Raw genomic sequence first — 16,140 nt, 5'->3', positions numbered from 1 at the left:
AGATAGATTTTATGATCCAGCCTTCTGCAGTAAAGAATTACACAGAAGAAACTACTCCACATCTGTTTCAAATGTGTGACACCTTATTCTGAGATTATGCCTGCTGGTCCTGGATTCTCCCACTGGGGGAAACCAACAATTCCAAATCTATCCTGTCAAGTCCCCAGCAAATCTTACATGTTTCAATAAGGTCACTTCCTATTCTTATACATTTCAAGAAGTACAGGCCCAACCTACTCAAAAACAGAAATTCTCTTCTGAAGAAGGGTCAGTGGACCTGAAACTCTGATTTCTCTCCACAGATGCTGCCAGACCTGCTGAGCTTTTCCAGCAATTTCTGTTTTTGTTTCTGATTTGCAACATCTGCAGTTCTTTGAGTTTTTTGTTTAATGGCCAAATTACTCAACATCTCCTCATTAGGTAGTCCCTCCACTCCTGTTATCAGCCTTGTGAACTGTCACTGGACTGCCTCCAATGTCGGTACATCTTTTCTTAGACAAGCGGCCCAAAATTGTTCACACTGTTCCAGCAGTGGTCTGACTAGCAAAATGTATAATTTTAGTAAAACTTCCTTACATTTACATTTCATTCCCTTTGAAATAAATATCCAGCATTCCATTTGCTTTCCCTACATCCCTTTAAACTTGGATGCTGGCTTTTTTGAAATTCAAGGACAAGGACTCCTAAACCCCTCTTCTGGGAATTTTGGGGGGGGGGGGCATGGATTGATGGCAAGCACCACTGCTTCACAGCAGCAGAGACCAGGATTTGACTCCACATTCTCCCAGCGTCTGTATGGGTTTCCTCCAGGTGCTTCAGTTTCCTCGCACAGTCCATGGAATTGCAGGTTAGGTGGATTGGCCATACTAAATTGCCCATAGTGTCCAGGGATGTGCAGGCTAGGGAGATTAGCTGTTGGGAGTCCAGTATGATAGGGTAGGTGGTATGTACTTTAAAGTGTCGGTGTAGACTCAGCGGGCCAAATGGGCTGTTTCCATACTGTAGTGATTCTAGGATTCCTTCGCATGCAGTCTTTCTCCAATTTAAATATTTCACAGCACCTCTATTCAAAATTTGATGCAAAACCAATAAGAAGTGTGTTTGAAGGGTTATTACAGTATTGAGTACTAGTGTGGAAGTGACTTTACTGTTACTTGTAAGTGATAGTTATTGTAAACTGTTTTTTCTACCATTTGTTTGACTTTTATCAAAAAGCAAATTCCACACAATAATTTATATAAAGCCTTAGCAACAGACAGAGCTCTGCAGCAGGTGAGGGAACATCTCTTATATGTGATAAAGTAGAACTTGTGTCAAGGATTCTCTGTTGGGCCACAGGGCTCACTGCATTTATTATGGACAGGAAAAGAAGCATTCCCAATTTAACAGAATAGCAGTTGAACCTGAGGAAAGCAGTGAGTGTAAAATCCTTAAAAATTCACCAATTCATTCTAAAAAGACAGATCTCAGCAATCCCAACAACACTGTAAAAAGGTATCCATAAAACAAACTCTAACAGCTATAGTCACAAGTAATCGAAACGAAAAAAAAAACCCAATGAATCAGACCAAGTACTGTGACACTTCCCTTACAAACCTCCACCCCAAGTATGACTCAACTTTGGAGATTTGAGCAGGTGTAATAATGAGTAATATTCTTCCTGAATCTAGGGTCAAAAGAGATTTCTAGGAAATATTACCCTCTTTCGGACAAGGGCATGGTTGTCCAAATTCAGTGTTAAAGATGTTCCATTTCTTTCCCAATAAGAAGTGAGAACAAAAGAATTGCCAAAAGATGTGAAACAAGCAGAAGTTCTACTGTGTTATAGGAGTGACCAACTGACCAACTCTTAAAAGGCTACAGAACATAGAACATAGAAAAGTACAGCACCATACAGGCCCTTCGGCCCACGATGTTGTGCCATGGAATATTCCTAATCCAAAAATAAAATAACCTAACCTACATTCCCCTCAATTCACTGCTGTCCATGTGAATGTCCCAGCAGTCGCTTAAATGTCAATAATGACTCTGCTTCCACAACTACCACTGGTAAACTATTCCATGCGCTCACAGCTCTCTGGGTGAAGAACCTCCCTCTGACGTCTCTATACCTTCCTCCTAACACCTTAAAACTAAGACTCCTCGTGGCAGTCAATCCTGCCCTGGGGAAAAGTCTCTGGCTATCGACTCTATCCATGCCTCTCATTACCTTGTACACCTCGATCAGGTCACCTCTCTTCCTCCTTCTCTCAGAGAGAAAAGTCCGAGCTCAGTCAACCTCTCCTCGTAAGACAAGCCCTTCGGTCCAGGCAGCATCCTGGTAAACCTCCTTTGCACCCTCTCCAAAGCCTCCACATCTTTTCCATAACAGGGCGACCAGAACTGGACACATTATTCCACGTGTGGTCTCACCAGGGTTTTGTAGAGCTGCAGCACAACCTCGCGGCTCTTAAACTCGATCCCCCTGTTAATGAAAGCCAAAACACCATATGCTTTCTTAACAACCTTATCCACCTGGGTGGCAACTTTGAGGGAGCTATGCACTTGAGCACCAAGATCCCGCTGTTCCTCCACACTGCAGAGAATCCTGTCTTTAATCCTATATTCAGCATTTAAGTTTGACCTTCCAAAATGCATCACTTCGCATTTATCCAGGTTGAACTCCATCTGCCATTTCTCAGCCCAGCTCTGCATTCTGTCAATGTCTCGCTGAAGCCTGCAATAGACCTCGATACTATCAATGGCACCTCCAACCTTTGTGTCATCAGCAAACATACTAACCCACCCCTCAACCTCCTCTGCCAAGTCATTTATAAAAACTACAAAGAGCAGAGGCCCAAGAACAGGGCCCTGCGGGACACCGCTCAGCACTGACCTCCAGGCAGAATACTTACCATCTACAACCACTCTCTGCCTCCTGTCAGCCAACCAATTCTGAATCCAGACAGCCAAATCACCCTGCATCCCATACCTCCTGACTTTATGAATGAGCCTACCGTGCGCAACCTTATCAAATGCCTTGCTAAAGTCCATGTACACCACATCCACTGCTCGACCCTCGTCATGACTCATGACTTCCTCAGAGAACTCAATAAGATTTGTGAGGCATGACCTGCCCCTCACAAAGCCATGCTGACTCCCTTTAATAACGTTATGCTTTTCCAAATAGTCATAAATCCTATCCCTCAGAATTCTTTCCAAAACCTTGCTGACCACAGACGTAAGACTGACGGGTCTGTAATTTCCAGGGATTTCCCTATTCCCTTTCTTGAAAAGAGAAACAACATTTGCCTCCCTCCAATTTTCCGGTACGACTCCCGTGGAGAGTGAGGAAGCAAAGATCTTCGCCAGCGGCTTAGCAACCTCCTTTCTCGCTTCCCGGAGCAACCTAGGATAAATCTGGTCTGGCCCTGGGGACTTATCAATCTTAATGTTTGCCAAAATTTCCAGCACATCAACTTCCTCAATCTTGATCTGTTCAAGCCTCACTTTTACTTAAAGTTCTCATTCACAACAAGGTCACTTTCCTTAGTGAAAACTGAAGCAAAAAACTCATTTAGGGCTTCCCCTATCTGCTCAGACTCCATGCACAAGTTCCCTACGCTATCCCTGATAAGGCCCTACCTTCTCCCTGATCATTCTCTTATTCCTCACGTATGAGTAAAATGCCTTCGGGTTCTCCCTAATCCTTCCTGCCAAGCCTTTTTCGTGCCACCTCCTGGCCCTCCTCAGTCCACTTTTGAACTCCTTCCGAGCAAGCCTGTAATCCTCTAAAGCTGTGCTAGACCCTTGCTTCCTCCACCTTACGTACGCTGCCTTTTTCTTTTTGATAAGAAGCACCTCTGTACCCGTCATCCAAGGCTCCTTAATCTTACCCCTTCTTACCTATCTCAGAGGAACAAATTTATACATCACTCGCAACAACTGCTCCTTAAACAGCCTCAACATGTCTGCTGATAGAGATAATGGGAACTGCAGATGCTGGAGAATTCCAAGATAATAAAATGTGAGGCTGGATGAACACAGCAGGCCAAGCAGCATCTCAGGAGCACAAAAGCTGACGTTTCGGGCCTAGACCCTTATCCCGAAACGTCAGCTTTTGTGCTCCTGAGATGCTGCTTGGGCTGCTGTGTTCATCCAGCCTCACATTTTATTATCCACATGTCTGCTATGCCCTTTCTGTGGAACAATTGCTCCCAATCTGTACTTCCCAACTCCTGTCAGATAGCATCATAGTTTCCTTTTCCCCAGTTAAATATCTTCCCCTGGTAACTGCTCCTTTCCCTTTCCATGGCTATGGTAAATGTGAGGCTGTTGTGGTCACTGTTGCCAAAGTGTTCTCCCACCACGAGATCTGACACCTGTCCTGGCTCATTGCCGAGCACCAAATCCAAAATGGCCTCCCCCCTCGTCGGCCTGTCCACATACTGAGTAAGGAAACCCTCCTGAACACACCTGACAAAAACGGCTCCATCCAAACCATCTGCACTAAGGAGGTTCCAATCAATATTGGGAAAGTTGAAGTCACCCATAACAACAACCCTGATACGTTTGCACTTTTCAACAATCTGCCGGCCTATGAGTTCTTCATTGTATAATGGTATAAATTTATTCTGAAACTGAAAGTACCAAAGGATTCAAACCTCCAGTGGAAACAAACCAATAAGAGGGCAATATTAACAGTGCATTAGATATGCCATTGGTCCCTACTGTTCCCTTTTAAGACTAAAGGAGTCCAAATAGGAGAGATAAAGCCAAACATTAAATAAAAGAATAGGAAAGGAAGGGGTGAAAGACTGGCAAGTTCAGTTGACAAGTTCAGTACATACATCACCAATCATAACTGCCTCTTCTGGCTGGCATCCAATGCTTCGGAGAGCCTCAAGGAAGAATGGTTTCTCTGGCTTTCCTACTACTGTGGCCTTGACATCTGTTGCATATTCCAGCCCAGTAATAAAAGGTCCTGGCCCAAGTGATAAGCCATCCAGTTTTTTGAAGCACCTTGCCTTATGTATAGCAATTAGTGGGGCACCATCTAAAATTAACCTAGGTGAAAGACCAGATGGGAGAAGACAGACAGAGATGAAGTTTATATGATGAATAATTAAGTACAGACAAAAAAAAACACCACAGAATGTTTCTGTTTTCCCCTTGTGCTTTTCTGTAAATATAGTTCTATGGCTTTAGTACTTTGCCAAGGTTGTTTTCCTTGTGTGAACCCACAGAATATTTCAACATGCTATTAAAAATGCTGAGTGGAAGAAGGCCAAGTCTGGCCCTCTCCTCATTAAGATACTCCGCATAATACGTTAAGATGTATCTGCAAAATAATTATTGCTCTTTACAATCAAGAATCAATACTTTCCCATTCCCTTTTCAACAACACAAGTATAGGGAAGCAACCAATTCATTTAAACACATTTATGATCGTACTCTTAATACAGTATATTAAAACATACCAAAGTGATTCACAGAAAGGTGAGAAACGTAGAGAAGTGCAGTGGCTTCAAGAAGTAATTCCAGAATTTCGGCCCAATTGTTAGGTTACCAATGTAAGACAGAATTAAAATAACACTTAAAATGTATTTTTTCAAAAACTCAAAATGTTCTATAATCTCCTGCCTACAAAGCCAACTCCATTAAACAAACTGCATTCAGCCTAGTCTTTAAAAACACTAAGTTACTGGTCAGCAGCAACACTGGTATGTTACTTTGTTGACGTATGCACATAAAACAGTCATCTTTCTGTTAGATCTGTTATGAAAGTACCAATATTCATCTTTCACCCAAAAATAATTATCACTATCACGTTATTTGTGGAAACAATTGGCTGCTGTGTTTTCTGCATATTGGCAGTGACTGTACTTGTGATTTAAGTGCTTCATTGCTGTAATACACTTTGGGACTTCCATTGTCCAAAAAAGTGGTATATAGATGCAAGTCTTCCTTTCTGTTCCAATTTTTTTTTATCCTTTTCCAGACTGACTGTCCCAGCACTGAAATAAGTTCACATCCGAGGTGTTTCATCACTGGCTTCTTTCAAATTCAGATTGTAAGAGCAAAACAGTTTACTATTTCTCATGGAACAGAAATCAAGAGTTGACATTTCAGGACCAATGACCCTTACTCAGAACTGGGAGAGTGTTGAAGGTGGACAAAGGGGTCTATGGGACAGGGAGAAAACTCCTGTCCAAAGAAATGGGCACAGAGGCAAACAAAGAAGAGTTCAATGTTATGGTGTGCCCGAAATTCATTAAGGTGGAGATGCAGAGGGATAAAACCGAGGCTTGAGTGCAGAACATTCAGCATTTCACAGCAGAATGTCAGGAGAGACAGTATATACACAACAGGAAGTAGGGTTGTGGGGACGGGATGAAGTCAGAGGGGAGGGGAGCGAAGGTTCTGGAGGGGCGTGGGTATCTCTGAGTTATTGCAACTTGTGCGCCTTCATGTCTGGAAGGAAAAGAAAAGTTTCTTACTAGCACAATGAAGGAGCCAGAGGATGAAGTGGAACTAGGAAGTGGTGCAGATCTGAGCCAGCATGATGCAATGCTGTTGGAGAGTGAGCTTGAGAATGTGCAGACAGCGAAGGGTAACACTGAAAATAGATCTCAGGATGCAATGAAAACAGGTGTCTGTGGAACACTGATCATCACAAGATGCCTTTTGTTCCTGGGTGGATGCAAAGCACAAAGGATGAAACTTAAATTGGAATCCACATGGGGTGAGTCTGAGCCTGAGGCAGTCACTGAGCAATGCGATGTGGCTGTGGAACCGAGTTTTAGCAAATATGTTGTCAAACACCAGAAGTGACAGTGAAATAAATGACTGTGGACAGGTAAAAGGATTGAATAGAACTCCTATCAGAGAGAGGAGCAGAACTTCTTCAATGTGGACATGCCTTGATGTCCCAGTGAGTTAAATACTAAATAAAAACTGAAAGAGATGTGGATGCTGAAAATCAGAAACAAAAACTGATTTGTGGAAAAGTTCAGCAGGTCTGGCAGCATCTGTGAAGAGAAATCAGAGTTAATATTTTGGGTCCGGTGACCCTTTCTTAGAAAGGCAGATCTTTTGGTTACTATTTTTCATCCTGATTTCATAATTTCGGTATAACAAAGTGCGGAGTTGGATGAACACAGCAGGCCAAGCAGCATCTTAGGAGCACAAAAGCTGACGATTCAGGCCTCGACCCTTCATCAGTAAAGCTTTTCTGATGAAGGGTCTAGGCTCAAAATGTCAGCTTTTGTGCCCCTAAGATGCTGCTTGGCCTGCTGTGTTCATCCAACTCCGCACCTTGTTATCTCGGATTCTCCAGCATCCGCAGTTCCCATTATCTCGCAATTTCAGCACTTTCCTTTCTTATTTGGAAGATTTTTTTGGCGTGCTTGGTTAAAGGGCATAAACCCAATTACCTCATGCCTATCTTTGATGTTTAAATATCATTTCTTTACAAGCAGACGAAAAAATAGTGTCAACAGTCTTGTCTGTTACGATTTTTTAGACAAGATATTATATCTGATAAGTTCTGTCTGATTAGCTCTTCCACGTAGTCAAAGGAGTAATGTAGTCAAGACTGTACTAAACCTTAATTCCCCCGACACAGAATCTTGATCTTCAAACTGGATCCCAAACACAAAAGGTGTAAAATTGCTGAACAGTTGTCAGAAGATTAGACACCTTCATCCTTTGGAGTTGATATCTATCAATTATTGGAGCTCTGAGGTTGTCCAAACCTTCTGCACTTTTTCCATTTTAGGACTCTTGACGTAATCCCTACAATGTGGGAGCAGGCCATTCAACTCCTCAAATCTACAATGAACCAAAACAGCATCCCACCCAAACCTACTCCCAATCCTCCCCTACCCTATCCCCGTAACCCTGCATTTCCCACGGCAATCCACCTAACCCGCACCATCTTTGGACAGTGGGAGGACACACTGACTATGATAATAACCTCCAGACAGGAAGAAGAGATGTATTTTGCAATTTTTAAGCTACAGGGATGCTACGGTAGCCAGGCCAGGTTGTCTAAAGATAATAGATAAAGAACAAAGAAGCAAAATTGCTTGGAAAACAAAAAGTCATTCAGAATAAAAGAATCAAGAATGATATTCACACATCAAACGGGAAAGATGAAAACCCTGCCAAATAAGGAGACATACTCTGTGGAGACAAGGCAAAGCAAGAGAGAAAATGGCAGATTATATATTAGGATTGGTGGTTGGATATTAGCAAAACTGTGCATTGGATAACTGTCAGAAAACAAAGATTTGGAACAATTCTGTCATTTTTAGATGGCAAGGTGCAACTAACAGAGTGACTCAAGGATCAGTGGTCAAGTCACAGCCATTCATAATCTAATAACAATGACTTGGATAAAGGACTGAATGCAAACATATCGGTTTTCATATTTCTGATGATACAAATCTAGGAAGGGCAGTTAGCAATGAGAAAAAAACAAAGAGGCTGCACAAGGATGTAGGCTAGTTAAGTGATTAGATTGGATGATGAATTACAGTTACTCACCTTAGTAGGAAGTGTAGAAGAACAATAAGTAAACAATGATCACTTATTCTTAGAGGTTTTGAGGGGTAGCTGCTGAACAGTTGTTTACCCTGACACCCATTTAATGTTTTTAAAAATAGACTAGGCAATTTTTCTCCTGCCATTATGAGCTTTACTTAATTTTTAAAAATTATTCAAAGATTGCTTGCCATGAAGATATGCTTATACCTGAACACCAAGATAACTCCAGGTCAATTCCAAAAAGTTCCACCCTTTCCCTTTGGAGGCACTGACTTTCTGGGCTATGGTTCCATAGGCTCCAAGAGTCCCTCAGGATCCTCACAGATTTCTCACTTGCAAGCTGAGACAGTGAGAGTCACCAGGCTACTTTCATCCAACATAACAATATTATTTCACTTTCACATATTTTCTAACAAACTTTTCAGTGACGTTATTACACACTTCCAGAGCAGTTGGGACGTGGACCCAGGCCTCTTGGTTCAGAGATACAGGCCACCTCCATTACTTTACTTTTACTCTTACCTGAATGCCTTGTTCAAGGTATTGTAATTAAAGTGCTGAGGAGCTAATCCAACAACCACAGCATTAGGATCACTTGTGTCTATTCCTGAAAAATAAATACTCTGATTAACTTTTTGAACCCTATAGAAAGTGCACTAGGAAAACACAATTTTTGATTACTTTTTGTTAATTAAAAATAAGTTCTAAAATGTTATTTAATTTTATTTCAACAGATTCTATTTCCTCCAAATTTCTGGTTGCTTCACCTATTCACGTGCAGTTATATCAGCTTTCATCATTCTGTCAGCTTCATATCTTGCTCACTCTTGGGTCAGATACAAACCACCTCATTTCCTTACAGTGTTCCAAAGTGCCTCACGACCAAAGAATTTTTAAACACACAGCTGATATTATTATGGCAGACAAATGTGGCTGTCAATTTGTGCAGAGTTTCACAATCAACAGGATAAATGACCAATTCATCTGGATGTGAGTTTGCTCGCTGAGCTGGAGGGGTAGTTTTCAGACGTTTCGTCACTTTTTTTTATTGAAAAAATATACTTTATTCATTAAATGTTTTTTTTTTGTACATTCTTACACCTACCCAGTCAGGCAAGCCGCTCCGGGTTACCCAGGGGGTTCGTGCACCAATTAAAGGCAAAAACAAAACAAAGAAGAAAAAAAAACAAAGCAAAGAAAATACCCCGGCAGTCGTCTCCCCGCACAGTCCCTGTTGACCCCCTGACCAGTTAGGGATGTCGCCAGCTGGGCCCAGTTACCAGATAGGGCGCTTTTTCCTATTCTGGACGAGGGGTTTCATACGGTGGTCTTTCCCCATCACGCCTTGGCGGCGGCTGCCCCAAGCTTTAGTGCATCCCTCAGCACGTAGTCCTGGACCTTGGAGTGCACCAGTCTGCAACACTCGGTCGGGGTCAGTTCTTTCAGCTGGCAGACCAGCAAGTTGCGGGCAGACCAAAGAGCATCTTTCACCGCATTGATGGTCCTCCAGGCGCAGTTGATGTTGGTCTCGGTGAGCGTCCCGGGAAACAGCCCGTAGAGCACAGAGTCCCGTGTCACGGAGCTGCTCGGGACGAACCTCGACAAATACCACTGCATCCCCCTCCAGACCTCCTGCGCGTAGGCACACTCCAGGAGGTGATCGACAGTCTCGTCCCCCCCGCAGCTGCCTCGAGGGCAGCGTGCGGTGGCACAGAGATTCCAGGCATGCATAAAGGATCTCACTGGCAGAGCCCCTCTCACCGCCAGCCAAGCAATGTCCTTGTGCTTGTTTGAAAGTTCTGGCGATGAGGCATTCTGCCAAACGACTTTGGCAGTCTGCGTGGGGAACCACACGATGGGATCTACCCTCTCCTTTTCCCGAAGGGTCTCGAGGATACTACGTGCTGACCACTGCCTGACGGCCTTGTGGTCAAAGGTGTTCCCCTTCAAAAATTTCTCCACGAAGGACAGGTGGTACGGGACGGTCCAACTACTCTGAGCGTTCCGCGGCAACGAGGCCAGGTCCATCCTTCGCAACACCGGGGACAGGTAGAACCTCAGTAAGTGGTGACACTTGGTGTTTGCGTACTGAGGATCTACGCACAGCTTGATGCAGCCGCACACAAAGGTAGCCATCAGGGCGAGGGTGGCGTTCAGTACGTCCTTTCCCCCATTTTCCAGGTCTTTGTATATGGTGTCCCTGCGGACCCGGTCCATCCTCGACCCCCAAATGAAGTGGAAGATGGCCCGGGTGACCGCAGTGGCGCAGGTCCAGGGAATAGGCCAGGCCTGCGCCAAATACAACAGTACCAAAAGCCCCTCGCACCTGACAACCAGGTTCTTACTCGCGATGGAGGGGGACCGGAGCCTCCAGCTGCCCAGCTTCTGCTTCAGTTTGGTGATATGCTCCTCCCAACTCTTAGTGCACGCCCCAGCTCCACCGAACCAAACACCCAGCACCTTCAGGTAGTCTGTCCTGACGGTGAAGGGGATGAAGGAGCGGTCGTCCCAGTTCCCGAAGAACATGACCTCGCTCTTACCCCTATTGACTTTGGCACCCGAGGCCAGTTCAAACTGGCCGCAGATGTCCAACATCCTACTCACCAACCGACGAACGGTGCAGACGACGGTGACATCGTCCATGTACAGGGAGGTCTTGACCTGAAGGCCTCCGCTGCCTGGGATAGTCACGCTCTTCAGGCTCACGTCCTTCCTGATGGAGGCGGCGAAGGGCTCCACACAGCACACGAACAAAGCAGGAGAGAGGGGGCAGCCCTGCCTGACTCCAGATCTGACAGGAAAACTGTCCGATTCCCACCCGTTGATCGAGACTGCGCTAACGATGTTTGTGTAGAGCAGCCAGATCCAATTGCGGATACTCTCCCCGAACCCCAATTTGGAGAGTACGTCCCTCATGTAAGCATGAGAGACCCTGTCGAAGGCCTTCTCCTGGTCCAGGCTGACGAGGCAGGTGTCCACCTGCCTGTCCTGTACGTAGGCGATCGTATCCCTGATGAGCGCGAGGCTCTCAGCGATCTTCCTGCCCGGCACAGCACAGGTTTGGTCAGGGTGAATCACTGACTCCAGGACAGACCTGACCCGGTTGGCCGTGACCTTGGCCAGGATTTTGTAGTCCACGTTCAAAAGTGAAATGGGACGCCAATTCTTAATTTCTTCCCTCTCCCCCTTCCTCTCGTAAATGAGGGTGATGATGCCCTTCCTCATGGACTTGCAATTTTCCCCTACCCGAAGCGCATTATCATACACCTCCAGCAGGTCCTGGCCGACCAGGTCCCACAGAGCGGAATACAGCTCGACCAGTAAGTCTTATTCCTCTCCAAGGACATGAGGGCTCTGGTCAGCTCGTCCAGGGATATCGGCCGGTCCAGCCACTCCCTCCTGCCATCATCTAAGACCTCCGTGGTAGACGACAGGAACGACTCGGAGGCTGTGCTGTCTGTGGGCTTCGCGACGTACAGTCCGGCATAGAAGGATCTGCTGATCCTCAAAATGTCGGGCCGAGACGGTGTCACCGAGCCGTCGTCCTCCTTCAGCCGGCTAAGCACAGAGCTCTCTTTGTGCACCTTCTGAAAGAAGAAACACGAGCACGTCTCGCCCTGCTCCACAGAGTGGACCCTGGACCGGAAGATTATCCTGGAGGCCTCCGCGGTGAAGAGAGAGGCTTGCTGGTCCCTCACCTCGCGGAGGTCCTCCGTGACATCGACCCCCATCAACTGCAGAAGAAGCAGGTTCTGCACCCTTTTCTGGAGTCGCAACAGCTTTCCCCACCTCTCTCTCGCCTTCCGAACACCCTTACGGACAAAGAACCTCTTGATGTTTTCCTTCACCGTCTCCCACCAGTCGCCTGGAGACTCAAAGAGGGGTTTCACAGTTCTCCAGCCAGCGTACTCCCTCTTAAGCTCCTCAATGTTCTCTGGGGTCAACAGAGTCGTGTTGAGCTTCCACGTCCCCATGCCAGCCTGCTGGTCGTCCTGTAAGTGACAGTTGGCCAGCAGGAGGCAGTGGTCAGAGAAGAACACCGGCTCGACACCGGTGGACCTGACCGAGAACGCCTGTGACACAAACAGGAAGTCTATCCTTGAGGGGATAGTCCCGTCTGGCCGCGACCAGGTGTATCTCCGCTGTGCTCCGTCTGCAGGGGTGCTGAAGACATCGAGCAGCTTGGCGTCCTTCACCGTGCCCATCAGGAATCTGGACGTGATGTCCAGTTGACTCCCCCCACCCGCTGTCCCCACGCCGGATCTTCCATCTGCATCGATGATGCAGTTGAAGTCTCTGCCTAGGATGACCAGCCTGGATGTAGCCAGCAGGGGTGGAAGCCGCTGCAGGACAGCCAACCGCTCACTTGGTACCGCTGGGGTGTACACGTTGATCAACCTCAGGGGAGCGTTCCTGTAGGTGACATCAGCCACTAGGAGGTGCCCCCCATCACCTCCTGAACTTGAGAGATGGTGAAGTTGCGCCCCCGCAGCAGAATAGCCAGGCCCGAGGAGCGACAGTCGTTACCCCCCGACCAGATCGAAGGCCCACAAGGTCCAGGCGCCCGACCATTTCCCATACCTGCTGAGGTGTGGTATCCCACACTCCTGCAGAAACAGGAGGTCTGGTAGGCCAACGTGGGCACACATCTGGCGGTTGACTTGACGCTGCGCACATTAATGCTCGCAACTCGTACCCCCATTTTGGGCAGTGAACGCAGTGTCCTCCCCAAGTCCGAGGTCCAGCCCCTCCATCTGTCCCTTCATGCCCATTGCCCGGGCTAACTGCTGGATGCTCCCCAGGCTCAGGAAACCGTCCATGCTGCCTTCCGGGTGGCATTCCCCCCGTCGGGGGTACGGAGGCAGGAGAGTCCAGCTCTGGGTCAAGCTGGGGACATGTTGTTTCCTGCTTCCCGCCTGAAGGTTCCAGGGTGGGGGTGTGTGTGTGTGTGTGTGTGTGTGTGTGTGTGTGTGTGTGTGTGTGTGTGTGTGTGTGTGTGTGTGTGTGTGTGTGTGCCTCCAGGGCCCCAGCGGCGCGTGGCTGGGTGTCGGAGGGAGGCTCAGGATGCCTCCTGTCACCTGGAAGCGGGGTGCTGCTTTCCTTCTCCCTTAAGATCTTTAGCTTCTGCGTTGGGCGGGCCTCCTCTGAATCTCCCTCGTCAGAGGAGCTCTTATAGCACCCCTGTAGCTGCCTCTTCCTGCCTGATGGTTGCGGTGCCGGGGCGCGCCTTCCTTCTCGCTTTCCAGACCATTGTCCACTCCCCTGGGTCACCTGTCGCCTCCTCCATCGACTCCAGGTTGTCGGTGTGGGGGGGGGTAGCGGAGCCTGCAGGGGCGCTTTGCTGGCCTCGGGTCCGTCGTGCGGGGCTGGGCCCTCCTGCACGACCTGGCCTTCCTGCACATTAGGGGGGTCATTGCAGGAGCCTGGTGCCTTTCTCTGCTCCGGGGCAGCTTGCCCCACATTGCCCCTGCCGGCGACCTGGGTGTAGGTGGTTCCCCCGCTGTGGGCATGCCCTATAGAGGTGGCCCGCTTCGCTGCAAAGGTTGCAGTTTTTTTCTTTTGGGCAATCCTTTGCAAGGTGTCCCTCCTCCCTGCAGTTCCTGCAGATGCTGACTTTGTAGTCAGCTACCACGTGTCCTGACCTACCACAGGCGTGGCAGACTTTGGGTTGCCCTGCGTAGGTCAGGTAGCCCTTGCTCCCACCGATCGCGAAGCTGGACGGTGGGTGTACGATGTTCCCATCCGAGCCCGTCCTCAGCGTCACCCTGACCTGCCTCTTACTGGTCCAGATCCCGAAGAGGTCCATGATGTCAGTTAGGTCCCCTTCCACCTTCACGTACCTTCCGAGGAAGGTCAGGACATCAACTGCTGGCACATGCGGATTGCACATGTGTACAATTACCATACGGCTCCTCTGCACCGGCATCACAAACAGCGGGACCGCAATCAGTACAGAGAGGGGGCCCTCGCCTCCTTTCTCCTTGAAAACCTCCAGGAAGCGCTCGCTACAAAACGACATGACCCACTATCACTAGTATCCTTACATACAGATAAGGAAGGGCATCACTTTGATTGGGACAACACATCCATCCTAGGACAAACCAAACAGAGACACGCACGAGAATTCCTAGAAGCATGGCATTCCAACCGGAACTCCATCAACAAACACATTGATTTGGAGCCAATCTACCATCCCCTGAGAAAAAGAACAGGAAATGACATCACCAACGCAGGAAATGACATCACCAACCCAAGGAAACCTAATCAATAAATAGAAAGCGGGACATAACACCAGCGCTTCGTCGGAGGCTCACTGATGATGTTACCTAGAATGGTGACAAAACGTCTGAAAACTAACCTTCCAGCTCAGTGAGCAAACTCACATCCAGAAACTCAACCTGAGCTACAAAACTTCTCAAAACTCGCGACCAATTCATATGTTTCTAGTGGTTTATTTTCTAAAAGAAATGCCTTTCAGGGGCACCTTGCTGTTCTTCAAATTGTGCCACAGGTTTTTTTCCTACCCAATTCAGCAAGCAAAAGGGATCTCAACTTAGTCTAACCTGAAAGAGAGCAGCCTGGCTTTGAAAGTTCAATTTTTGTTTTTGAGTAAAATTGAAACCCACAAACATTTGATTTGGAGTCAGGGCTAGCATTCATACCAACTTCATAATAGCAGAGTTTAAATTAAGTTCCAGTTCCAGAATTAAACGGACAAAAATTGATAAAGATGAAGTGTTGGATAGATTTTTGGTACTTAATGTTGACGAGGCAATGGGACTAGATGAGATACATCCAAGGATGTCGAGGGAAGAGAGTTTGGAAATTGCTGAGGCATGGGGCTTAATCTTTCTGTCTTTACTAGATGCAAGGAAGGTGCCAGAAGCCTTGAGAACTGCAAACATGACAGCCTTGTTTAGAAAATAGTTGCAAGGATAACCTCAGACAGTCAGGTTAACTTCAATTGTTGGAAAGCTTCGAGAAACAATCATTTGGGATATAATTAGTAGTCATGTGGAAAAAGGTGAGTTGGTCAGGAAAAGTCAGCACAAATTTCTAAAGGTGAAATTGTGTTTACTTGACTTGCTGGAGATTTTGAAGAGGTGACAGTAAGGTCGTTGAGGGTAATATTATTGATATGGCATGTATGGACTTTCAGAAAGCATTTGATACAGTTTTACACAAGAAATTGGAACAATAGGGACAGTAGCAACATTGTTACAAATTTGCTTCTGATAAGAAAGGGAATTCAGGTTGATGGATATTTTTCTGGTGTCAGGATGGACACCTGGATGGTGTCAAGTTTTCAAAATCATGAGCAGATGCAACGAGGGGAAAAACTGTTCCCATTTCTAAAAGGATCAAAAACATGAGCGCACAACTTTAAAGCAATTTGCAAAAGAAGTAAACAGAACGTGCAAAGAAACATTTTCACACAACAAGTAGAGCCACAGAGGTGTACGACATGGAAACAGGCCATTCATCCCAACTTGTCCCTGCTGCCCAGTTTTCACAATTTACTCTGGTTCCATTTGCCTGCGTCATGGTGCTGGATGGTGGCTCAGCAGTTAGCACTGCTGCCTCACAGTGCCAGGGACCCGGGTTCACTTC

The 16,140-nt window shown here is 46.8% G+C and overlaps 1 protein-coding gene across 4 annotated transcripts in view; it reads right to left on the bottom strand.

Moving 5' to 3' along the window:
- Positions 1–16,140, bottom strand: part of hdhd2 (haloacid dehalogenase-like hydrolase domain containing 2) — a 39,013-nt gene that overhangs the window by 5,053 nt on the left and 17,820 nt on the right. For all 4 annotated transcript variants that reach the window (XM_059649831.1, XM_059649830.1, XM_059649833.1 and 1 more), the window contains exons 4-5: positions 9,052–9,136; positions 4,830–5,046 (exon numbers count right to left, since the gene is read on the bottom strand). In XM_059649831.1, the coding sequence (XP_059505814.1) occupies positions 4,830–5,046; positions 9,052–9,136 (302 nt within the window). The remainder of the gene's footprint in view (positions 1–4,829; positions 5,047–9,051; positions 9,137–16,140) is intronic.

This window comes from Stegostoma tigrinum, chromosome 1, assembly GCF_030684315.1.
Source record: "Stegostoma tigrinum isolate sSteTig4 chromosome 1, sSteTig4.hap1, whole genome shotgun sequence".
Classification (NCBI taxonomy): Eukaryota; Metazoa; Chordata; class Chondrichthyes; order Orectolobiformes; family Stegostomatidae; genus Stegostoma; species Stegostoma tigrinum.
This window is presented reverse-complemented; position numbering and strand designations above follow the sequence as displayed.